General features: G+C 41.4%; 1 protein-coding gene and 1 long non-coding RNA gene across 51 annotated transcripts in view; both read left to right on the top strand.

The window, feature by feature from the left end:
* Nucleotides 1-20293, top strand: part of PBRM1 (polybromo 1) — a 150135-nt gene that overhangs the window by 91317 nt on the left and 38525 nt on the right. For 30 of the 50 annotated variants that reach the window (XM_077993048.1, XM_077993052.1, XM_077993039.1 and 27 more), the window contains 3 exons: nucleotides 11916-12101; nucleotides 13330-13487; nucleotides 14216-14479. In XM_077993048.1, coding sequence (XP_077849174.1) covers nucleotides 11916-12101; nucleotides 13330-13487; nucleotides 14216-14479 — 608 coding nt within the window. The remainder of the gene's footprint in view (nucleotides 1-11915; nucleotides 12102-13329; nucleotides 13488-14215; nucleotides 14480-20293) is intronic. The other 20 variants (XM_077993056.1, XM_077993042.1, XM_077993037.1 and 17 more) reach the window with 1 other exon arrangement.
* On the top strand, nucleotides 1390-8175 carry LOC144339229 (uncharacterized). Its single transcript, XR_013414022.1, has 3 exons — nucleotides 1390-2514; nucleotides 3649-4766; nucleotides 7884-8175. It is a non-coding gene; the product is annotated as an uncharacterized LOC144339229 (long non-coding RNA).

Raw genomic sequence — 20293 nt, 5'->3', positions numbered from 1 at the left:
GTTTATAGAAGCACTATTCACAGTAACAAAGATACGAATTCAACATAAGTGCCCATCAATGGATGAAAGCATAAAGAAAATGTGCGTGTGTGTATATACAATGGAATATTATTTGTCCATAGCAAAAATAAAATAGTGTTATTTGTAACGACATGGATGGAACTGCAGATCATTACCTTAATCGAAATATGCCAGACACAGAAAGACAGATTTTGCATGTTCTCAATTACATGTGGGAACTAAAAAAGTTGATCTCATGGAGTTAGAGAGTAGAATGATTGATACCAAAGACTGAGAAAGATGGGTGCGATAGAGATGAAAAGAGCAACAAACATGGAGTTAGAAGGTACAAGTTCTAATATTTGACAGCAGAATAGGGTGACTGTAGTTAGCAACAGTGTATTGAATGTTTCAAAGTAGCTAGAAGAGAGAACTTAAAATGTTCCCAACACATAGAAAGGATGGTTACCCCAAATACCCTGACTTGATCATTACATGTTCTATACGTGCAACAAAATGTCACGTCTCCCATAAATATTTATATTATATATCAATGAAAAAACAAAAATTGTGATTGTAATTAATATCACTGAAATGCACACTTTACGTTGGTTCAAATGGCAGATTTCGTTATAGATTTTTTATCACAATTTAAAAATGTATTTAAAAATAATACATCCATGAAATATTAATGTTTTTATAAAAATATTTTCATCATATACAAGTGAAATTGACAGTAAAAACATTTTTTTTTTTTTTTTTTTGAGATGGAGTCTCACTGTGTCGCCCAGGCTGGAGTGCAATGGCGTAATCTCGGTTCACTGCAAGCTCTGCCTCCCGGGTTCACACCATTCTCCTGCCTCAGCCTCCCAAGTAGCTGGGACTACAGGCACCTGCCACCACACTTGGCTAATTTTTGTATTTTTAGTAGAGACGGGGTTTCACTGTGTTAGCCAGGATGGTCTCAATCTCCTGACCTCGTGATCCGCCCGCCTCGGCTGCCCAAAGTGCTGGGATTACAGGCATGAGCCACCATGCCTGGCTGACAGTAAAATTTTTTTAAAAATTTGATTTGCATTTCCCTGACGTTTATAGTTATGTTGAGCATTTTATCATATGCCTATTGACCATCTATATGTTTATAGTTAGATAGGAAAAATAAGTTACTAGTGTTCAGTAGCACTGACTGACTATAGTTAACAACAATTTATTTTATGTTTTCAAATAGCTAAAAGAGTGGATTTTGAGTCTTTTCAACATAAAGGAATGATAAATGCTTGAGATTATGAATATGCTAATTACCCTGATTTGATTGTTATACATTGTGTCCATGTTATTGAAATATCACACTGTACTCCATAAATATGTACATTTTGTGTGTGTGTGTGATGGGGTCTCATTCTGTCACCCAGGCTAGAGTACAGTAGCACGAACATGGCTCACTACACCCTCAACCTCCTGAGCTCAAACGAGTCTCTTGCCTCAGTCTCCTGAGTAGTTGAGACTAGAGGCATGTGCCACACCTGCCTTTTTTTTTTTTTTTTGAGATGTAGTCTGGCTCTGTTGCCCAGGCTGGAGTGCAGTGGTGTGATCTCAGCTCACTGCAGCCTCTGCCTCCCCAGTTCCAGCAATTCTCCTGCCTCAGCCTCCTGAGTAGCTGGGATTATAGGCATACACCACCACACCCAGCTGATTTTTGTATTTTTAGCAGAGACGGGACTTTGCCATGTTGGCCAGGCTGGTCTCTAACTCCTGACCTCAGGTGATCTGCCTGCTTCCGCCTCCCTAAGTGCTTAGATTACAGGCATGAGCCACTGCACCTGGCCTAATTTTTTAAATTACTTGTAGAGACTAGATCTTGCTGTGTTGCCCAGGCTGGTTTCAAACTCCTGGGCTCAAGGGATCCTCCCTCCTCAGATTCCCAAAGTGCTGGGATTGCAGACATGAGCCACATGATTATTATATGTCAATGAAAAATAACAAAAGCCCAATAAGTGTTATATGCATACAATGGAATATTATCCCACCGTAAAAAGGAATGCCATCCTTTTTCATGCTATGTAAATGAACATTGAAAACCTTATGATAAGTGAAGTAGGCCAAACTGAAAAGGACAAATATTGTTTGATTACACTTTTTTGAAGTATATAGAATTGGCAAATTCATAGGGACAGAAAGTGGAATAGAGGTTGCTAGGGGCCAGGTTGCGGAGTGGAGAAATGGGTAATTATTGTTTAATGATTAAAGTTTCTGTTTGGTGTAATGAAAAAGTTTTGAAAATAGTTTGTGGTTATGGTTGCACAACACTAAATTATTGCCAGTGAATGGTACATTTTAAAGTGGTCAGAATAACTGTTTTGTATATGTTTTACTACAATTATTAATATCTAATAATGTAATATACCAAAAACCATTGAACTTTAAATAGGTGAATTATGTGGTGTGTTAATTATATATGAGTTGTTTTCCATTCAGAGAAATATTAGAATACAAAGTTGAAGAAGTCTCCCAGAAGTAGAACAACATTGCTCTATCTCCTAATTCTTGGTATTATATATATAATTTTTAAAAGTTCTGCCAATTTTGGTGAAAACTGTTATCTAGCAACTGATTAATCAAGTGGATCCCTGTGTCATACACAGCAGATCTATAAGGTTCTTTAATTTTTTTTTTTTTTTTTTAAGACGGAGTTTCGCTCTTTTTTGCCCAGGCTGGAATGCAGTGGCGCGATCTCAGCCCACTGCAACCTCCGCCTCCCGGGTTCAAGCGATTCTCGTGCCTCAGCCTCCCGAGTGGCTGGGATTACAGGCATGTGCCACAATGCCTGGCTAATTTTGTATTTTTAGTAGAGACGGGGTTTCTCCATGTTGGTCAGGCTGGTCTTGAACTGCCGACCTCAGGTGATCCACCCGCCTCGGCCTCCCAAAGTGCTGGGATTACAGGCGTCAGCCACCGCGCCCGGCCAGATCTGTAAGGTTCTTGAGAATTTTATACCAGCAGTATAAAGGAAGAAAAAGATAACTGACTGGGCGCAGTGGCTCATGCCTGTAATCCCAGCACTTTGGAAGGCTAAAACGGGTGGATCACCTGAGGTCAGGAGTTCAAGACCAGTCTAACCAACATTTATTTTAGTTGAAACCCTGTCTCGACTAAAAATACAAAAACTAGCCGAGTGTGGTGGTACACGCCTATTGTCCCACCTACTCGGGAGGCTGAGGCAAGAGAATTGCTTAAACCTGGGAGGCAGAGGTTGCAGTGAGCCGAGATTGCACCACTGCACTCCAGCCTGGGCGACACAGTGAGACTCTCCCTAGTAGCTGGAACTACAGGCGAGTACCACCACACAAGGCTAAGGTAGAAGGATCGCTGCATCACTTGAACCCCGGAGTTCAGGGTTGTAGTGAGCTATGATGGTGCCACTACTCTGAAACCTGGGTGAACCCTGTCTGTAAAAAACAAAAAAAAATCCTAATATCTCTGTCCCTTTCAGTAAACTGATAGTGTTACTGCTGGTATAAAATTCTCAAGAACCTTATAGATCTGCTGTGTATGACACAGGGATCCATTTGATTAATCAGTTGCTAGATAACAGTTTTCACCAAAATTGGCAGAACTTTTAAAAATTATATATATAATACCAAGAATTAGGAGATAGAGCAAGATGGCCCAATAGAAGCCTCCACCAATTGTCCTCCCCAGGAACACCAAATTTAACAATTATCTACACACAAAAAAGCACCTTCATGAGAACCAAAAATCAGGTAAACAATCACAGTACCTAGTTTTAACTTTGTATCACTGAAAGAGGGTAGAAAACACAGTCTTGAATTGCTGGTACCACCCTTCTCCCATACCCCAGCATCAGCTGTATGGCACAGAGAATCCTTTTGCTTGCGGGAGTTAGAGCACAGTGATTGTGGGGTTTGCACTGGAACTCAGCCGATGCGTACAGAGGAAACATTCAGGCCAGTCCTCATCAGAGGGGAATTGTCCAGCCCAGTGGACTGGACAATTGTCAGAACTTGAGTTCCAGCAAGCCTTGCCACTGTGTGCTAAAGGGCTCTGGGGTCCTAAATAAACTTGAAGGGACGTGTAGGCCACAAGGACTACAACTAGTAGGCAAGTCCTAGTGCTGTGATGGGCTCAGAGCCAGTGGACTTAGGGGGCACATGACATGTGAGACACCAGCAGGGTAGCCAGGTGTCATATGTCAATGAAAAATAACAAAAGCCCAAAAAATGATATATTCATACAATGGAATATTATCCCACCATAAAAAGGAATGCCATCGTTTTTCATGCTATGTAAATGAACGTCTGCCTCTGCCTCCCAGGTTCCAGCAATTCTCCTGCCTCAGCCTCCTGAATAGCTGGGATTACAGGCATGTGCCAGCTGTAATCCCACCCCTCCCCAACCCTGGGCAACTCCAAAAAAGACTTCTTCCTTCCCCTTGAGGAGAGGAGAGGGAAGAGTAAAGAGGTCTTTGTCTTGCAGCCTAGATACCAGCTCAGCCACAGTAGGATAAGGCACTGGGCAGAGTCCTGAGGCACCCATTCCAGGCACTAGCTCCTACGCAGCATTTCTAGACATGCCCCTGGGCCAGAAGGGAACACACTGCCTTGAAGAGAGGGACCCAGTCTTGGTAGAATTCATCACCTGCTAACTAAAGAGCCCTTGGACCCTGAATAATCAGCAACACTAGCCAGGTAGTAGGCCTATAGGATACATTTCTTTTCTTTTTTTTTGAGATGGAGTCTCACTTTGTCGCCAGGCTGGAGTGCAGTGGCACAATCTCAGCTCACTGCAACCTCTGCCTCCCGGGTTCAAGCGATTCTCCTGCCTCAGCCCCCCGAGTAGCTGGGACTACAGGCGTGTACCACCAAGCCCAGGTAATTTTTATATTTTTAGTAGAAATGGAGTTTCAGCATGTTGGCCAGAATGGTCTCGATCTCTTGACCTCATGATCCGCCCGCCTCGGCCTCCCAAAGTGCTGGGATTACAGACGTCAGCCACCGCGCCCAGCCACAGTCCTACAATTTATATGGAACCATAAGAGACTCAGAATAGCTAAAGTTATTTTGAGCCAAAAGAAAACTGGAGGAATCACATTACCTGACTTCAGTTTATATTACAGAGCTATATAGTATCTGAAACAGCATGGTGCTGGCATAAAAACAGACATATAGACCAATGGAAAAGAGTAGAGAACCCAGAAACAAATCCATACATCTACAGTGAACTCATTTTTGACAACAGTGCCAAGAACATACATTGGGGAAAGGACAGTCTCTTCAATAAACGGTGCTGGGAAAACTAGATATCAGTATACAGAATAATGAAATTAGCCCCCTGTCTCTTGCCATATACAAAAATCAAAATGGATTAAAGACTTAAATCTAATACCCGAAACTATGAAACTACTAGAATAAAACTGGACTAGGCAAAGATTTCTTGAGTAATACCCAACAGTCTCAGGCAACCAAAACAAAAGTAGATAAATGGGATTACATCAAGTTAAAAAGCCTCTGCACAGCAAAGGAGACAAAGTGAAGGGACAACTCACAGAATGGGAAAAAACGATCTGCAAACTACCCATCTCACAATGGATTAGTAACCAGAATGTATGAGGAACTCAAGCAACTCCTTAAGAGAAAATCTAATAATCCAGTTAAAAAGTGGGCAAAAGACCTGAATATACATTTGCCAAAAGGAGACATACAAATGGCAAACAGGTATATGAAAAGGTGCTGAATATCACTGATCATCAGAAAAAACAATGAGATATCATCTCACCCCAGTTAAAATGGCTTTTATCCAAAAGCCAGGGCCTGATACCAGTTCCCCAGAGTTGGAGCACACAGTCCAGGAGTCCTGAGCTGAGCCTTGGCCCCCTAAAATCCTCTAGAAACTAAGCCCATCAACTGAACCCATCTTATACCACAATCAAACACCCACGGTCATCAAATAGGATAAAAGAATGAAAAAAAAAAATAGCCAAAGGATAGCAACTTTAAAGATTGAAGGAACATTAGCCCACAAAGATGAGAAAGAACCAGCACAAGAACTCTAACTACTCAAAAGCCAGAGTGCCTTCTTTCCTCCAACATCGCAATTCAGGAAACCCAGAGAATCCCCACAAAATACTTCACAAGATCTTCTCCAAGACGCATAATCATCAGATTCTCCAAGGTCAAAACGAAAGAAAAAATGACAGGTCACCTTCAAAAGGAAGCCCAGAAGACTAACTGTGGACCTGTCAGCACAAACCCTGCAAGCCAAGAAGAGATTGGGGGCCTGTTTTCAACATCTTAAGGAAAAGAAATTCCAACCAGTAATTTCTATCCGGCCAAACCAAACTTCATAAGCCTAGGAGAAATAGAGTCCTTTTTCCTCAAGCAGATGCTGAGGGAATTTTTTACCACCAGACCTGCCTTGCAGTAGCTCCCAAAAGAAGCACTAAATATGAAAAGGAAAGACACTTACCAGACACTACAAAAACACACTTAAGTATATCGACCAATGACACTGTAAAGCAACCACACAAACAAGATTGCTTCCAGCTAACAACATAATGACAAGATCAGATCCACACATATCAATACGGACCTTGAATGTAAATGGGCTAAATGCCCCAATTGAAAGAAACAGAGTGGCAAGCTGGATAAACAAGCAAGATATAATGGGATGCTGTCTTCAGGAGCCCATCTCTCATCCCATGAGACCCATAATGACACCTACAAGCTCAAAATAAAGGGATGGAGAAAAATCTACCAAGCAAATGGAAAACAGAAAAAAGCAAAGGTTGTAATGTAATTTCAGACAAAACAGACTTTAAACTAACAAAGACCAAAAAAGACAAAGGAGGGCATTGCATAATGGTAAAGGGTTCAGTTCAACAAGAAGACTTATCCTAAATAATATATACACACAAAACAAGAGCACCCAGACTCGTAAAGCAAGTTCTTAGAGACCTTCAGAGAGACTTACACTCCCACATAATAAAAAAAGAAAAAGGCCTGGGTATAGTGGCTCATGCCTGTAATCCCAGCACTGTGGGAGGCAAGGCAGGAGGATTGCTTGAGCCTAGGCCTTCAAGACCAGCCTGGATAACACAGCAGGACTTCACCTCATCTCTTAAAACTCCCACGTAATACTGGGAGACTTTAACACCCAACTGACAGTATTAGACTATCAGAGCAGAAAATTAACAATGATATTCCGGACCTGAACACAACACTGGGCCAAATGTACCTGATAGACATCTAGGGAACTCTCCACCCAAAGATGAACAGAATATGCATTCTTCTCATTACCAGATGGCACATACTCTAATATCAACCACATAATTGGACATAAAACAATCCTCAGAAAATGCAAAAGAAGGAAAATTATACCAATCACTATCTTGGACCACGGCACAATAAAAATAGAAATCAAGATTAAGAAAATCACTCAAAACCATACAATTATATGGAAATTAACCAACCTACTCCTGGATGACTTGTGGGTAAATAATGAAATTAAGGTAGATATCAAGAAGTTCTTTGAAACGAACAAAAACAAAGACACAAAATACCAAAATCTCTGGGACACAGCTAAGACAGTGTTAAGAGGGAAATTTATCACACTAAACACCCACATCAAAAAGGTAGGTCAGTGACCGGGCACGGTGGCTCATACCTGTAACCCAAGCACTTTGGGAGGCCAAGGAGAGTGGACTGCCTGAGGCTAGGAGTTTGAGACCACCCTAGCCAACATGGCAAAACCTCTTCTCTACTAAAAATGCAGAATTTAGCCAGATATGGCAGTGTGTGCCTGTAGTCCCAGCTATTCGGAAGGCTGAGGCACAAGAATCACCTGAACCCAGGAGGTGGAGGTGGCAGTGAGCCGAGATTGTGCCAGCGCACTGCAGCCTGGGTGACAGAGCTAGACTCTTGTTTTCTTTTTTTTTTTTTCTAAAAAAGCTAGAAAGATCTCACATTAACAACCCAACTTTGTAACAGAAAGAACTAGAAAAACGAGCAAACCAATCCCAAAGCTAGCAGAAAAAAAGAAATAATCAGAGCTGAACTGAAGGAGACTGAGACAGGAAAACCATTCAAAAGATTAACAAATCTAGGAGTTGGTTTTTTGAAAAAGTTAGTAAGATGGTCCGCTAGCTAGACTAATGAAAAAGAGAGAAAATCCAAGTAAACACAATTAGAAACAACAAGGCGGATGTTGCCACTGACCCCTCAGAAATACAGATAACCAGGAGATACTACTATGAACACCTCTGTGCACACAAACTAGAAAATCTAGAAGAAACAGATAAATTCCTGAACGCATACACCCTCCCGAGGCTGAAACCAGGAGGAAATTGAATCCCTGAATAGACCAATAACAAGCTCCGAGATTGAATTAGTAATGTATTGCCTAGCAACCAAAAAAGGCCCAGGACCAGGTGAATTCACAGCCAGATTCTACCAGATGTACAAAGAAGAGCTGGTACCATTTCTACTGAAACTGTTCCAAACAACTGAGGAGGAGGGACTCCTCCCCAGCTCGTTCTTTGAGGCCAGCATCTTGATACCAAAACCTGGCAGAGACAACAGAAAAACTTTAGGCAATATCCTTGATGTTCATTAATGCAGAAATCCTTAAGAAAATAACTAGCAAACCAAATCCAGCAGCACATCAAGTAGCTAATCCACCATGGTTAAGTAGGCTTTATCCCTGGGATGCAAGATTGGTTCAGCATATGCAAATCAATAAATGTGAATTCATCACATTAAAAGAACTAAAGATGGCCGGGTATGGTGGCCCATGCCTATAATCCCAGCACTTTGGTAGGCCGAGATGGGTGGATCACCTGAGGTCAGGAGTTCAAGACCAACCTGACCAACATGAAACCCTGTCTCTACAAAAAAATACAAAAATTAGCCAGGTGTGGTGGTGCGCACTTGTAGTCCTAGCTATTTGAGAGGCCGAGGCAGGAGAATCACTTGAACCCAGGAGGCAGAGACTGCAGTGAGCCAAGATCACACCACTGCACTCCAGCCTGGGTGGCAGAGCGAGACTCCATCTCAGAAAAAAAAAAAAAACCCTGGTGTGGTGGCTCACGCCTGTAATCCCAGTACCTTGGGAGGCTGAGGCGGGTGGATCATAAGGTCAGGAGTTCAAGAACAGCCTGGCCAAGATGGTGAAACCCCATCTCTACTCAAAATACAAAAATTAGCCCGTCACGGTAGTGGGCACTTGTAATCCCAGCTACTTGGGAGGCTGAGGCAGGAGAATTTCTTGAACCTGGGAGGCAGAGGTTGCAGTGAGCCAAGATGGTGCCACTGCATTCTGGCCCGGGCATCAGAGCAAGATTGTATCAAAAAAAAAAAAAAAGGCCGGGCGTAGTGGCTCACGCCTGTAATCCCAACACCTTGGAAGCCCAAGGTGGGTGGATCATGAGGTCAGGAGTTCAAGACCAGCCTGGCCAAGATGGTGAAACCCCATCTCTACTCAAAATACAAAAATTAACCAAGCATGGTGGTGGGCACCTTGTAATCCCAGCTACTCAGGAGACTGAAGCAGGAGAATTGCTTGAACTTGGAGGCGGGGATTGCAGTGAGCCGAGATCGTGCCACTACACTCCTGCCTGGGAGACAAGAGCGAGACTCCAGCTCAAAAAAAAAAAAAAAGAACTAAAGACGACAACTACATTATTTCAATAGATGTAGAAAAGGCTTTTGGCATGTTAAAAACTCTAGATAAACTAGGTATTAAAGGAACATACCTCTAAATAATAAGAGCCATCTATTACAAAGCCACCCAACATACTGAAATGACCAAAAGCTGGAAACATTCCCTTTGAAAACCGATACAAGAGAAGAATGCTGTCTCCCACCACTCCTATTCAACATAGTATTAGAAGTCCTGGCCAGGGCAGTCAGGTAAGAGAGAGAAATAAAGGGCATTCAAGTAGGAAGAGGGGAAGTCAAACTACATCTGTTTGCAGATGACATAATTCTATATCTAATAAACCCATAGTCTCAGCCCAAAAGCTCCTTCAGCTGATAAACTTCAGCAAAGTATCAGGATACACAATCAGTGTACAAAAATCACTATCATTCTTATACCAATAGCAGCCAAGCCACGAGCCAGATCAGGAACACATTCTCATTCACAACTGCCACAAAAAGAATAAAATACCTAGAGATACAGCTAACCAGGGAGGTAAAAGATCCCTACAATGAGAATTACTCACTGCCCAAAGAAATCAGAGATGACAGAAGCAAATGAAAAAACATTCCATGCTCATGGATAGGAAGAATCAATGTTATTAAAATGGCCATACTGCCCAAAGCAATTTACAGATTCAATGCTAATCCTATCAAATCACCGATGACATTCTTCACAGAACTAGAAAAACTATTTTAAAATTTAGATAGGCACAGTGACTCACGCCTGTAATCCCAGCACTTTAGGAGGCCAAGGCAGCCGGATCACTTGAGGTCAGGAGTTCAAGACTGGGTGACAGAGTGAGACTCCATCTAAAAAAAGAAAAAAAAAAAAAATGTTTCCAGAAGAATAAAATAAATAACATTTAAAATGCTGATTATTAGCTCTTCCGTTTATGGAAAATTAACCTAAGGAAGTAATCAAAAATTTGGGCAAAGCCTTATCCTCAATAAAAACCTTATGATATTTGCAAATGATAGCTTGTACTGGAACTTTTTTTTTTTTCTTTTTTTGAGACAGAGTCTTGCTGTGTCACCCAGTCTGGAGTGCAGTGGTGCGGTCTTGGTTCACTACAACATTCACCTCCCAGGTTTAAGCGATTCTTCTGTCTCAACCTCCCAAGTAGCTGGGACTACAGGCACCCGCCACCATGCTGGCTAATTTTTTTATATTTTTAGTAGAGACGAGGTTTCACCATGTTGGCCAGGCTGGCCTTGAACTCTTGACCTCAAGTGATCTGCCTGCCTCGGCTCCCAAAGTGCTGTGATTACTGGCATGAGCTACTGCTCCCGGCGTGTACTGGAACTAATAAGTTTTACTTAACAAAAATAAAAGTCGGCTGGGCACAGTGGCTCACACCTGTAATCGCACAGTTTTGGGAGGCTGAGGCGGGCAGATCTGAGGTTGGGAGATCGAGACCAGCCTGACCAACATGGAGAAACCCATCTCTACTAAAAATACAAAATTAGCCGGGCATGGTGGTGCATGCCTGTAATCCCAGCTACTCGGGAGGCTGAGGCAGGAGACTCGCTTGAACCTGGAAGGCGGAGGTTGCGGTGAGCTGAGATTGTGCCACTGCACTCCAGCCTGGGCAACAAGAGCGAAACTCCATCTCAAAAAAAATAAATAAAAATAAAAGTCATTTTGAAAAAAGCATTTCCTGTCAGGGCAAGTGTTCATGATATATTAAATATATATACATATATATATAGTTTTTTGTAGAATATACATATTCCATATTTCTTCAATTCTATGACTGCATTAAATGTGTCATATTTGTGTAATAACTTGTTAGTGAAATGAAACACATTGAGAAGCCTTAAGGTGGAAGTGAAGTATATCAGAGATTATCTCTAGAAATACCTGATTTGAAACGACGTATGTACTTCTTTGTGCCTTTCAATATTATCCGAAATGACCATGTGATCATTTATTAGTAAGATGATGTTTTTATTCTATACATCCTTTGTGTAGTTACATATTCATTTAAATTAATGATGGTTGTAATTCAAAAATACAGTTTTGAGTAGAGGCTATTAGGAATGTAAAGATCATACTGTTGCTGATTCCTGCCTTCGCACGTTGCAAATGGAATTAAATGTATTGAATGTATTATTAGTATGTGTTGTTTGAATCCTACATCTGACTCCAGCATCCCTTTGGTGAGTACTTTTTTCCTTTATTTATTTATTTTTTTACCTAAGAAGCTGAAAAGAGTGAAGATTCCTCTGGTGCTGCAGGCCTTTCAGGCTTACATCGCACATACAGCCAGGATTGTAGCTTTAAAAACAGCATGTACCATGTTGGAGATTATGTCTATGTGGAACCTGCAGAGGCCAACCTACAACCACATATAGTCTGTATTGAAAGACTGTGGGAGGATTCAGCTGGTAAGTTTGTTTTAAATCAAAGAACAGTTTAGTGAGATATGACTATTTGACTTCTCCTTGCTCTTCAGGGAAGAAAATTTTAACTCAAATATCTTATGCCTTTCCATAATAATTGTTCAATATATCAATAAATGTAAGTAAGCACCCATCATATGAAAAACATAGGACCTATTGGGCAGTGTCATAGTTGAGTCAAAAGAAATACAGCTTCTTAAAGTCTGGTTGAAATTCATTCGTTCAGTTGATACTTATTAAAAACATACTTTGAGCCAACCTTTCTGTGGAGTGACAGAGATTCAAAAGAACAAAAAGTTCATGTTTTTCCCTTGCAAAACTACTCCAGTAAGGAAGATTATGATCAAAAAAGAAATTATTATAGAATGACATGCCTTGGCTTGGCATTTGTTTTCAAAAAGGCTTTCTAGAACAGTTGCCTTTAAATTGAGACATAGAGTATGCATAGAAGTTAATGAAACCAAAAGTTGGTGGAAATGTGATCCAGGCAGTCCAGTTCTTTGAGCTGTTTATCACATGAAATACTTTTGTATTCCTTCACCAGAGAGGTAAATATGTCCTTCAGTAGTATATGTCTACCCTTACTAAAGTGCACAACTCTAGGTATGTACTAACCAGAGCACAGTGGAGCAGGTCTCATCACCTGTCCTCCTCATTATATATTTTATATGGCTTTTAATATGAAGAAGAGCCTGGGTAACATGGCAAGACCGCTTCTCTAGAAAAAATAAGAAAATTAGCAGGGCATGGTCGCACTTGCTGTGGTCCAGGCAACTTGAGAGGCTGAGGCAGGATGATCACTTGAGCCCAAGAGGTTGAGGGTGTATATATATATGAGGGGGAAATAGTAGCATGCATTTTTTAGGCCTCATTACACTTTATTATTTTAGAGTATTATTTCTCCTATGGATAATTATATTAAACTGTAGCTGTAAAAATAAGCACAGTGCTAGGTTCAGATCATGGCAGAATGGATTGATGGTATATTTCCTAATTTTGCAAAGAATGTGTGATTTCTGAGCTGGACACAGTGACTTATACTTGTAGTCCCAGCTACTCAGGAGGCTGAGGTTGGAGGACCACTTTGGCCCAGGAATTCAAGTACAGCCTGGGCAACATTGTGAGACCCAGTCTCTTAAAAAAAAAAAAAAAAGTGATTTCTGTTAACAATGATTTTCTTTCTCTTCCCCCTCCACCACCCCCCATTTTTGAGGTGAAAAATGGTTGTATGGCTGTTGGTTTTACCGACCAAATGAAACATTCCACCTGGCTACACGAAAATTTCTAGAAAAAGAAGTTTTTAAGAGTGACTATTACAACAAAGTTCCAGTTAGTAAAATTCTAGGCAAGTGTGTGGTCATGTTTGTCAAGGTAAGAAACTCATTAAACCCCAAAGTATCACTCATTCCCTAGGAATAAAATTTTAAAACACAGAAAATATTGATATTTACAAAATTAGGAACTCTGTTTTAAACTATTTTTTCAGCTATGTCTGTATAGCTATATGTAAAGATTTGGGAAGGAATTAACCTGAACTTGGTTGTGAAAGACAAGTTGCTGCTTACACTATTTGGCTGTAATGCAATTAGGTTAAGTTTTTAATATTGACAGGCTAATTTTTAAGTATGGTGTTTTTTGAAGGATAATCATTACAAATTTTCAGTTTGGTTTTTAGGTAATAATGTGTGCTTTTTGTGTATCTGTCTGATACACACACAGGAGCCCTCTTCAAAGCTTTAAGAAAGATTATAGTTATACTAAATGATCATATGTTTTCAAAGAGCAATTATAAGCTAAATGGAATTATTTGTTTTTATAATTTAAAGGGTGCGTATCTAATCATATGTTTTCAAAGAGTAATTGTAAGCTAAATGGAATTATTTGTTTTTATAATTTAAACGGTGCGTATCTAATAAGTCCATTCTGTAGCCAAAGAAATACTTTTAAATCTCTGGTCATTTATTATTTTTTGTTAACTGCCAGAAAGTTGAATCAGTTCAGTTTTTGTTAGGTTGGTTGGTTATTTGCTTTTTTTTTTTAATTGGTTTTCAGAAAATTCACCTAACTAGTTTTATTCTTATGCCCTCCCCACCCCCCAGGAATACTTTAAATTATGCCCAGAAAACTTCCGAGATGAGGATGTTTTTGTCTGTGAATCACGGTATTCTGCCAAAACCAAATCTTTTAAGAAAATTAAACTGTGGACCATGCCCATCAGTTCAGTTAGGTTTGTCCCTCGGGATGTGCCTCTGCCTGTGGTTCGCGTGGCCTCTGTATTTGCAAATGCAGATAAAGGTGATGATGAGAAGAATACAGACAACTCAGAGGACAGTCGAGCCGAAGACAGTTTTAACTTGGAAAAGGTATGCAGATAATAGCCACACAGAAAAAATTTTACATCTCAAAACAGCTGTTCCAGAAAATAAATGAATAAAGTATTCAAACTCAAGAAAAGAGCAACAACACAAAACCTTAGCCAAACAGAAAGAAGGAAACTATAACAGAAAGAAATTTACACTTTTAAAACTGTACATTATAATTTAAAAGTAAATCAGGCCAGGTGCATTGGTTCACACCTGTAATCCCAGCATTTTGGGAGGCCAAGGCGGGCAGGTCAGGAGGTCAGGAGTTCGAGACCAGCCTGACCAACATGGTGAAACCCCATCTCTACTAAAAATGCAAAAAGTAGCTGGGTGTGGTGGTGCGTGCCTGTAATACCAGCTGCCTGGGAGGCTGAGGCAGGAGAACGGTGTGAACCCGGGAGGCGGAGGCTGCAGTGAGCTGAGACCATGCCACTGCACTCCAGCCTGAGCAAGAGTGGGACTCTGTCTCAAAAAAAAAAAAAATTTAAAGTAAATCTAAGAGCTAATTATTTGACAAGTCCAATTAGATAAACTGCCAACTATCTAATAACGGGAAAAGAAAGGGGTTAAACTCTGGCACAAAATGTGGAAGAAGGCCGGGTACGGTAGCTCACACCTGTAATCCCAGCACTTTGGGAGGCCGAGGTCAGTGGATTACCTGAGGTCAGGAGTTCGAGACCAGCCTGGCCAACATGGTGAAACCCTGTCTCTACTAAAAGTACAAAAAATTAGCTCAGTGTGGTGGCGGACGCCTGTAAACCTAACTACCCAGGAGGCTGAGGCAGGAGAATCGCTTGAACCCAGGAGGTGGAAGTTGCAGTGAGCCGAGATCCTGCTATTGCACTCCAGCCTGGGCAACAAGAGCAAAACTCTGTCTCAAAAAATAAATAAATAAATAAATGTGAAAGAAATGTAAAGACTATACATTTCTGCTAATAAATTTGAAAACCTGAATAAAATGGCTAATTGTCTAGGATATTACAAATTACCAAAATGGAATCAGGAAGAGATATAATACAGAAATGTACAACAACATGAAGAAATTTTTTAAAGTATCATAGAACTGGCCCCAAAGAGTACTGAGGTCAGACAGTTCCATAGGCGACTTTTTGTTTAAGGGACCTATGATTATTATACTGTTGAAGCTGTTTCAGAGCAGGGAGAACAAGAAATTTCCAGTTCATTTTGCAAAGCCAGGATAATCTTGATTTTACAACCTGAAAAATAAAAAAAAACTGCAACTCAGTGTTATTCGTGTATATGGATGCAAAAATTACTTGGGGAAAAAAGTAAGTGAAATCAAATTACTTCTTTGAGAACAACATGATCAAGAAGTGGGAATTCATTCTAAGAAAGCAAGAATTGTTCAAAGGAAAATCTTTAAATTTCATTCATTATTCCATTAGATCAAAGGAAAAAATTATTTGGTAGAGAACCCATCTTGGTTTTTTTAAAGTCTTTCAATAGGTATCTCCTCTAGTGTAAATTTTTTTTAATTCATATTTGTGTCTCAAGCTTAAAGCCTATAAAACAGATTCCTTTTTAAAGTTACATACTGGACAAAGGGGCTTACTGTTCTACCGCTTCTTAATATTTTTCTGAAATTAACCAATGTAGTTAGATAAACAAAAGCAGTAAAAATATTGACAATAAAGAAGCAAGAAGACGGTAGTGTTGGCTCATACCTGTAATCCTAGAACTTTGGGAGGCCAAGGCAGGTGGATCACTTGAGTCCAGGATTTTGAGACTAGCCTGGGAATCATGGTGAAACCCTATCCCTACAAAAGTACAAAAATTAGCCAGGCATGGTGGCACATGCCTGTAGACCCAACTACTTGGATGGCTGAGATGGGGGTATCCTGTGAGCCCAGGAGGTAGAGGCTGCAGTGAACTGTGATTGCACCACTGCACTCCAGCCTGAACAACAGAGCAAGACGGTCTCAAAGAAAAAAAAAAGAATACTTTTTTGCAGATAATTGGGGGAAATTAACTGAAAAGGTTTGGAAACAGAAAATTTGGCAAATAAAATTTTCAAAATCCATATGTAAATGAATAGTCTTCATATATAAACTAATAAGACTTTTGAGGCCGGGTGTGGTGGCTCAAGCCTGTAATCCCAGCACTTTGGGAGGCCGAGATGGGCGGATCACGAGGTCAGGAAATCGACACCATCTTGGCTAACACGGTGAAACCCTGTCTACTAAAAACACAAAAAATGAGCCGGGCGAGGTGGCGGGCGCCTGTAGTCCCAGCTACTCTGGAGGCTGAGGCAGGAGAATGGCGTGAACCCGGGAGGCGGAGCTTGCAGTGCGCTGAGATCCGGTCACTGCACTCCAGCCTGGGCCACAGAGCCAGACTCCGTCTCAAAGAAAAAAAAAATAAGACTTTTGAAAGTAAAGTGAAAGTGTTGAATACACTTTAGCAACTGTTAGAAAAATCTTATGGAAGAAAATATCCATTAACAACAAAATACATCAAGAAATAACCTTGGCCGGGCGCGGTGGCTCAAGCCTGTAATCCCAGCACTTTGGGAGGCCGAGACGGGCGGATCACAAGGTCAGGAGATCGAGACCATCCTGGCTAATCCGGTGAAACCCCGTCTCTACTAAGAAATGCAAAAAACTAGCCGGGCGAGGTGGCGGGCGCCTGTAGTCCCAGCTACTCCGGAGGCTGAGGCAGGAGAATGGCGTAAACCTGGGAGGTGGAGCTTGCAGTGAGCGGAGATCCAGCCACTGCACTCCAGCCTGGGCGACAGAGCGAGACTCCGCCTCAAAAAAAAAAAAAAAAAAATCTTGGCCGGGCACGGTGGCTCAAGCCTCTAATCCCAGCAGTTTGGGAGGCCGAGGCGGGCGGATCACGAGGTCAGGAGATGGAGACCATTCTGGCTAACAGGGTGAAACCCCGTCTCTACTGAAAAATACAAAAAACTAGCCGGGGGAGGTGGCGGGTGCCTGAAGTCCCAGCTACTTGGGAGGCTGAGGCGGGAGAATGGCGTAAACCCGGGAGGCGGAGCTTGCAGTGAGCTAAGATCCAGCCACTGCGCCCCAGCCTGGGCGACAGAGCGAGACTCTCTCAAAAAAAAAAAAAAAAAAAAGAACCTTAACAAGCAATATATAGAACCTCTAGGAAAAGAATTTACTGAAGGACATAAAAGACTTGCATAGATTGGTTTTGAAACTTGACAGAATTATTCTAGCATTCTTATTAAGAATAAATACGACAGTCTCCAGAAAAGAAGGGGGGAAAAAGGGTATGAAAGAGAGCTTTGTCCTTTGACAGTGAACTGAGGGATTTTTTTTTTTTTAATTTAAAAATTAGAGCTTTCCCCTGCCAGATGTATAACATTTTATAAAACTACAGTTAAAAAACAAAATTGAAGCCCAGTACAGTGTCACACGCCTGTAATCCCAGCATTTTGAGATGCCAGGACAAGTAGATCAGTTGAAGCCAGGAGTTTCAGACCACCCTGGGCAACATAGCAAGACCTTGTCTCTACAGAAAATTTTTAGAATTTTATTTAATTTAGAAAACAGTTATTTACCTATAATTTTTTTCAATAATAAACTTGGAATAGATGAGGATTTTCTGTGCATTATATAAAACCATTGATCATTGTATTGATTTATGATTGAAAATACAAGGTTAATAAAACAGTCTAGGGACTACTGTTTCTAATACACAAAGAGCTCTTTAGGGTCTGGGGGGAAGGTAGCACTACAAAAATGAGCAGAGGCCCAAATAGATAATTTACAGAAGGAAGGCAGCAAAAAACATGTATTAGTTAACCTAACAGTTTGTATAATACCTAACAGGATGGCAAAAGTTGAAAAGACTGATAGTATGTGGTACAGGATGAGACCACACACACTTTTCTCCTATTGGTGTCTTTTTTTTTTTTTTTTTTTTTTTTGAGATGGAGTCTCACTGTTGCCCAGGCTGAAGTGCAGTGGTGTGATCTCAGCTCACTGCAACCTCCACCTCTTGGGTTCAAGTGATTCTGCTGCCTCACCCTTCTGAGTAGCTGGGATTGCAGGCGTGCACCACCATGCCCAGCTAATTTTTGTATTTTTCATAGAGACAAGGTTTCACCATGTTGGCCAGGCTGGTCACAAACTCCTGACCTCTGATGATCTGCCTGCCTTGGCCTCCCAAAGTGCTGGTATTACAGGCGTGAGCCACCACCCCTGGCCTTTTTTTTTTTTTTTTTTTTTTTTTTAGAGACAGAGTCTCGCTCTGTCCCCTAGGCTGGAGTTCAGTGGCTCGATCTCGGCTCACTGCAAGCTCCAACTCCCAGGTTCACACCATTGTCCTGCCTCAGCCTCCCAAGTAGCTGGGACTACAGGCACCTGCCACCACACCCGGCTAATTTTTTGTATTTTTAGTAGAGACGGGGTTTCACCGTGTTAGCCAGGATGGTCTCAATCTCCTGACCTCGATCCGCCCGCCTCAGCCTCCCAAACTGCTGGGCTTACAGGTGTGAGCCACCATGCCCGGCCCAGTGTCTTGGACCCAGCAGTTTGATGGCAAAGAATAGGCTCCAGTGGTAGTACTCAAACCGGTGCTCCAAAAGATTCTCCTTAAGAGGCGACGTCTTGGGGCCGGGAAAGAATGTGATATTTTTTGTATTTTATCAGTATGGGAAAGTGTGGGAATCATAAAATAATTTATTTTAAAAGAATTATCTGGCTGGGAGCAGTGGCTAACACCTGTAATCCCAGCACTTTGGGAGGCCGAGGAGGTTGGATTGGTGGCAGGTACCTATAATCCCAGCTACTTGGGAGGCTGAGGCAGGAGAATCACTTGAACCCAGGAAGTGGAGGCTGCAGTGAGCTGAAATCACACCACTGCCTTCCGGCCTAGGTAACAGAGCGAGACTCCGTCTCAAAAAAAAAAAAAAATTAACAGTGGAAGTCAGCATGATAATTAACTTAGATTCCTTATCTGGTATTTAGAAGTCTCTAGGAACTCTCTGTATATGAATTACTTGGTCTTTTTGGTCTCACAACTTTATTTCAATATTACATGACCAAGACACGTCATTCAGGAACTGTTTTTTTTTTTTTTTTTTTTTGAAACGGAGTCTCACTCTATTGCCCAGGCTGAAGTGCAGTGGCACAGTCTCAGCACACTGTAGCCTTCACCTCCCAGGTTCAAGTGATTCTCCTGTCTTAGCCTCCCAAGTAGCTGGGACTACAGGCGCATGCTACCATGCCTGGCTATTTTTGTATTTTTTAGTAGAGACGGATTTCTACCATATTGGTCAAACTGGTCTTGAACTCCTGACCTCAGGTGATCCACGCACCTCGCCTTCCCAAAGTGCTGGTATTACAGGTGAGAGCCACCATGCCCAACTGGAACTTTTTTAAAGAATAACTTTAGGCCAGGCTCAGTGGCTTACACCTGTAATCCCATCACTTTGGGAGGCTGAGGCGGGTGGATCACAAGGTCAAGAGATCAAGACCATCCAGGCCAACATGGTGAAACCCTGTCTCTACTAAAAATACAAAAATTAGCCAGGCGTGGTGGTGCGTGCCTGTAATCTCAGCTTCTCAGGAGGCTGAGGCAGGAGAATCTCTTGAACCCAGGAGGCGGAGGTTGTAGTGAGCCAGGATTGCACCATTGCACTCCAGCCTTGTGACAGAGCAAGACTCTGTATCAAAAAAAAAAAAAAAAAAAAATTACTTTAGAATAGAACCCATTCCTGAAAGCAAAAGGTATTATTAATCTCATGGGTTGTTTTATTCACAGCTTCCATTCTTTCAGATGTCTCTTCCCTATTATATATATGGAACCTCTCTGATTCTTTTTTTTTTT

This window comes from Macaca mulatta, chromosome 2 (genome assembly GCF_049350105.2).
Source record: "Macaca mulatta isolate MMU2019108-1 chromosome 2, T2T-MMU8v2.0, whole genome shotgun sequence".
NCBI lineage: Eukaryota > Metazoa > Chordata > Mammalia > Primates > Cercopithecidae > Macaca > Macaca mulatta.
This window is presented reverse-complemented; position numbering and strand designations above follow the sequence as displayed.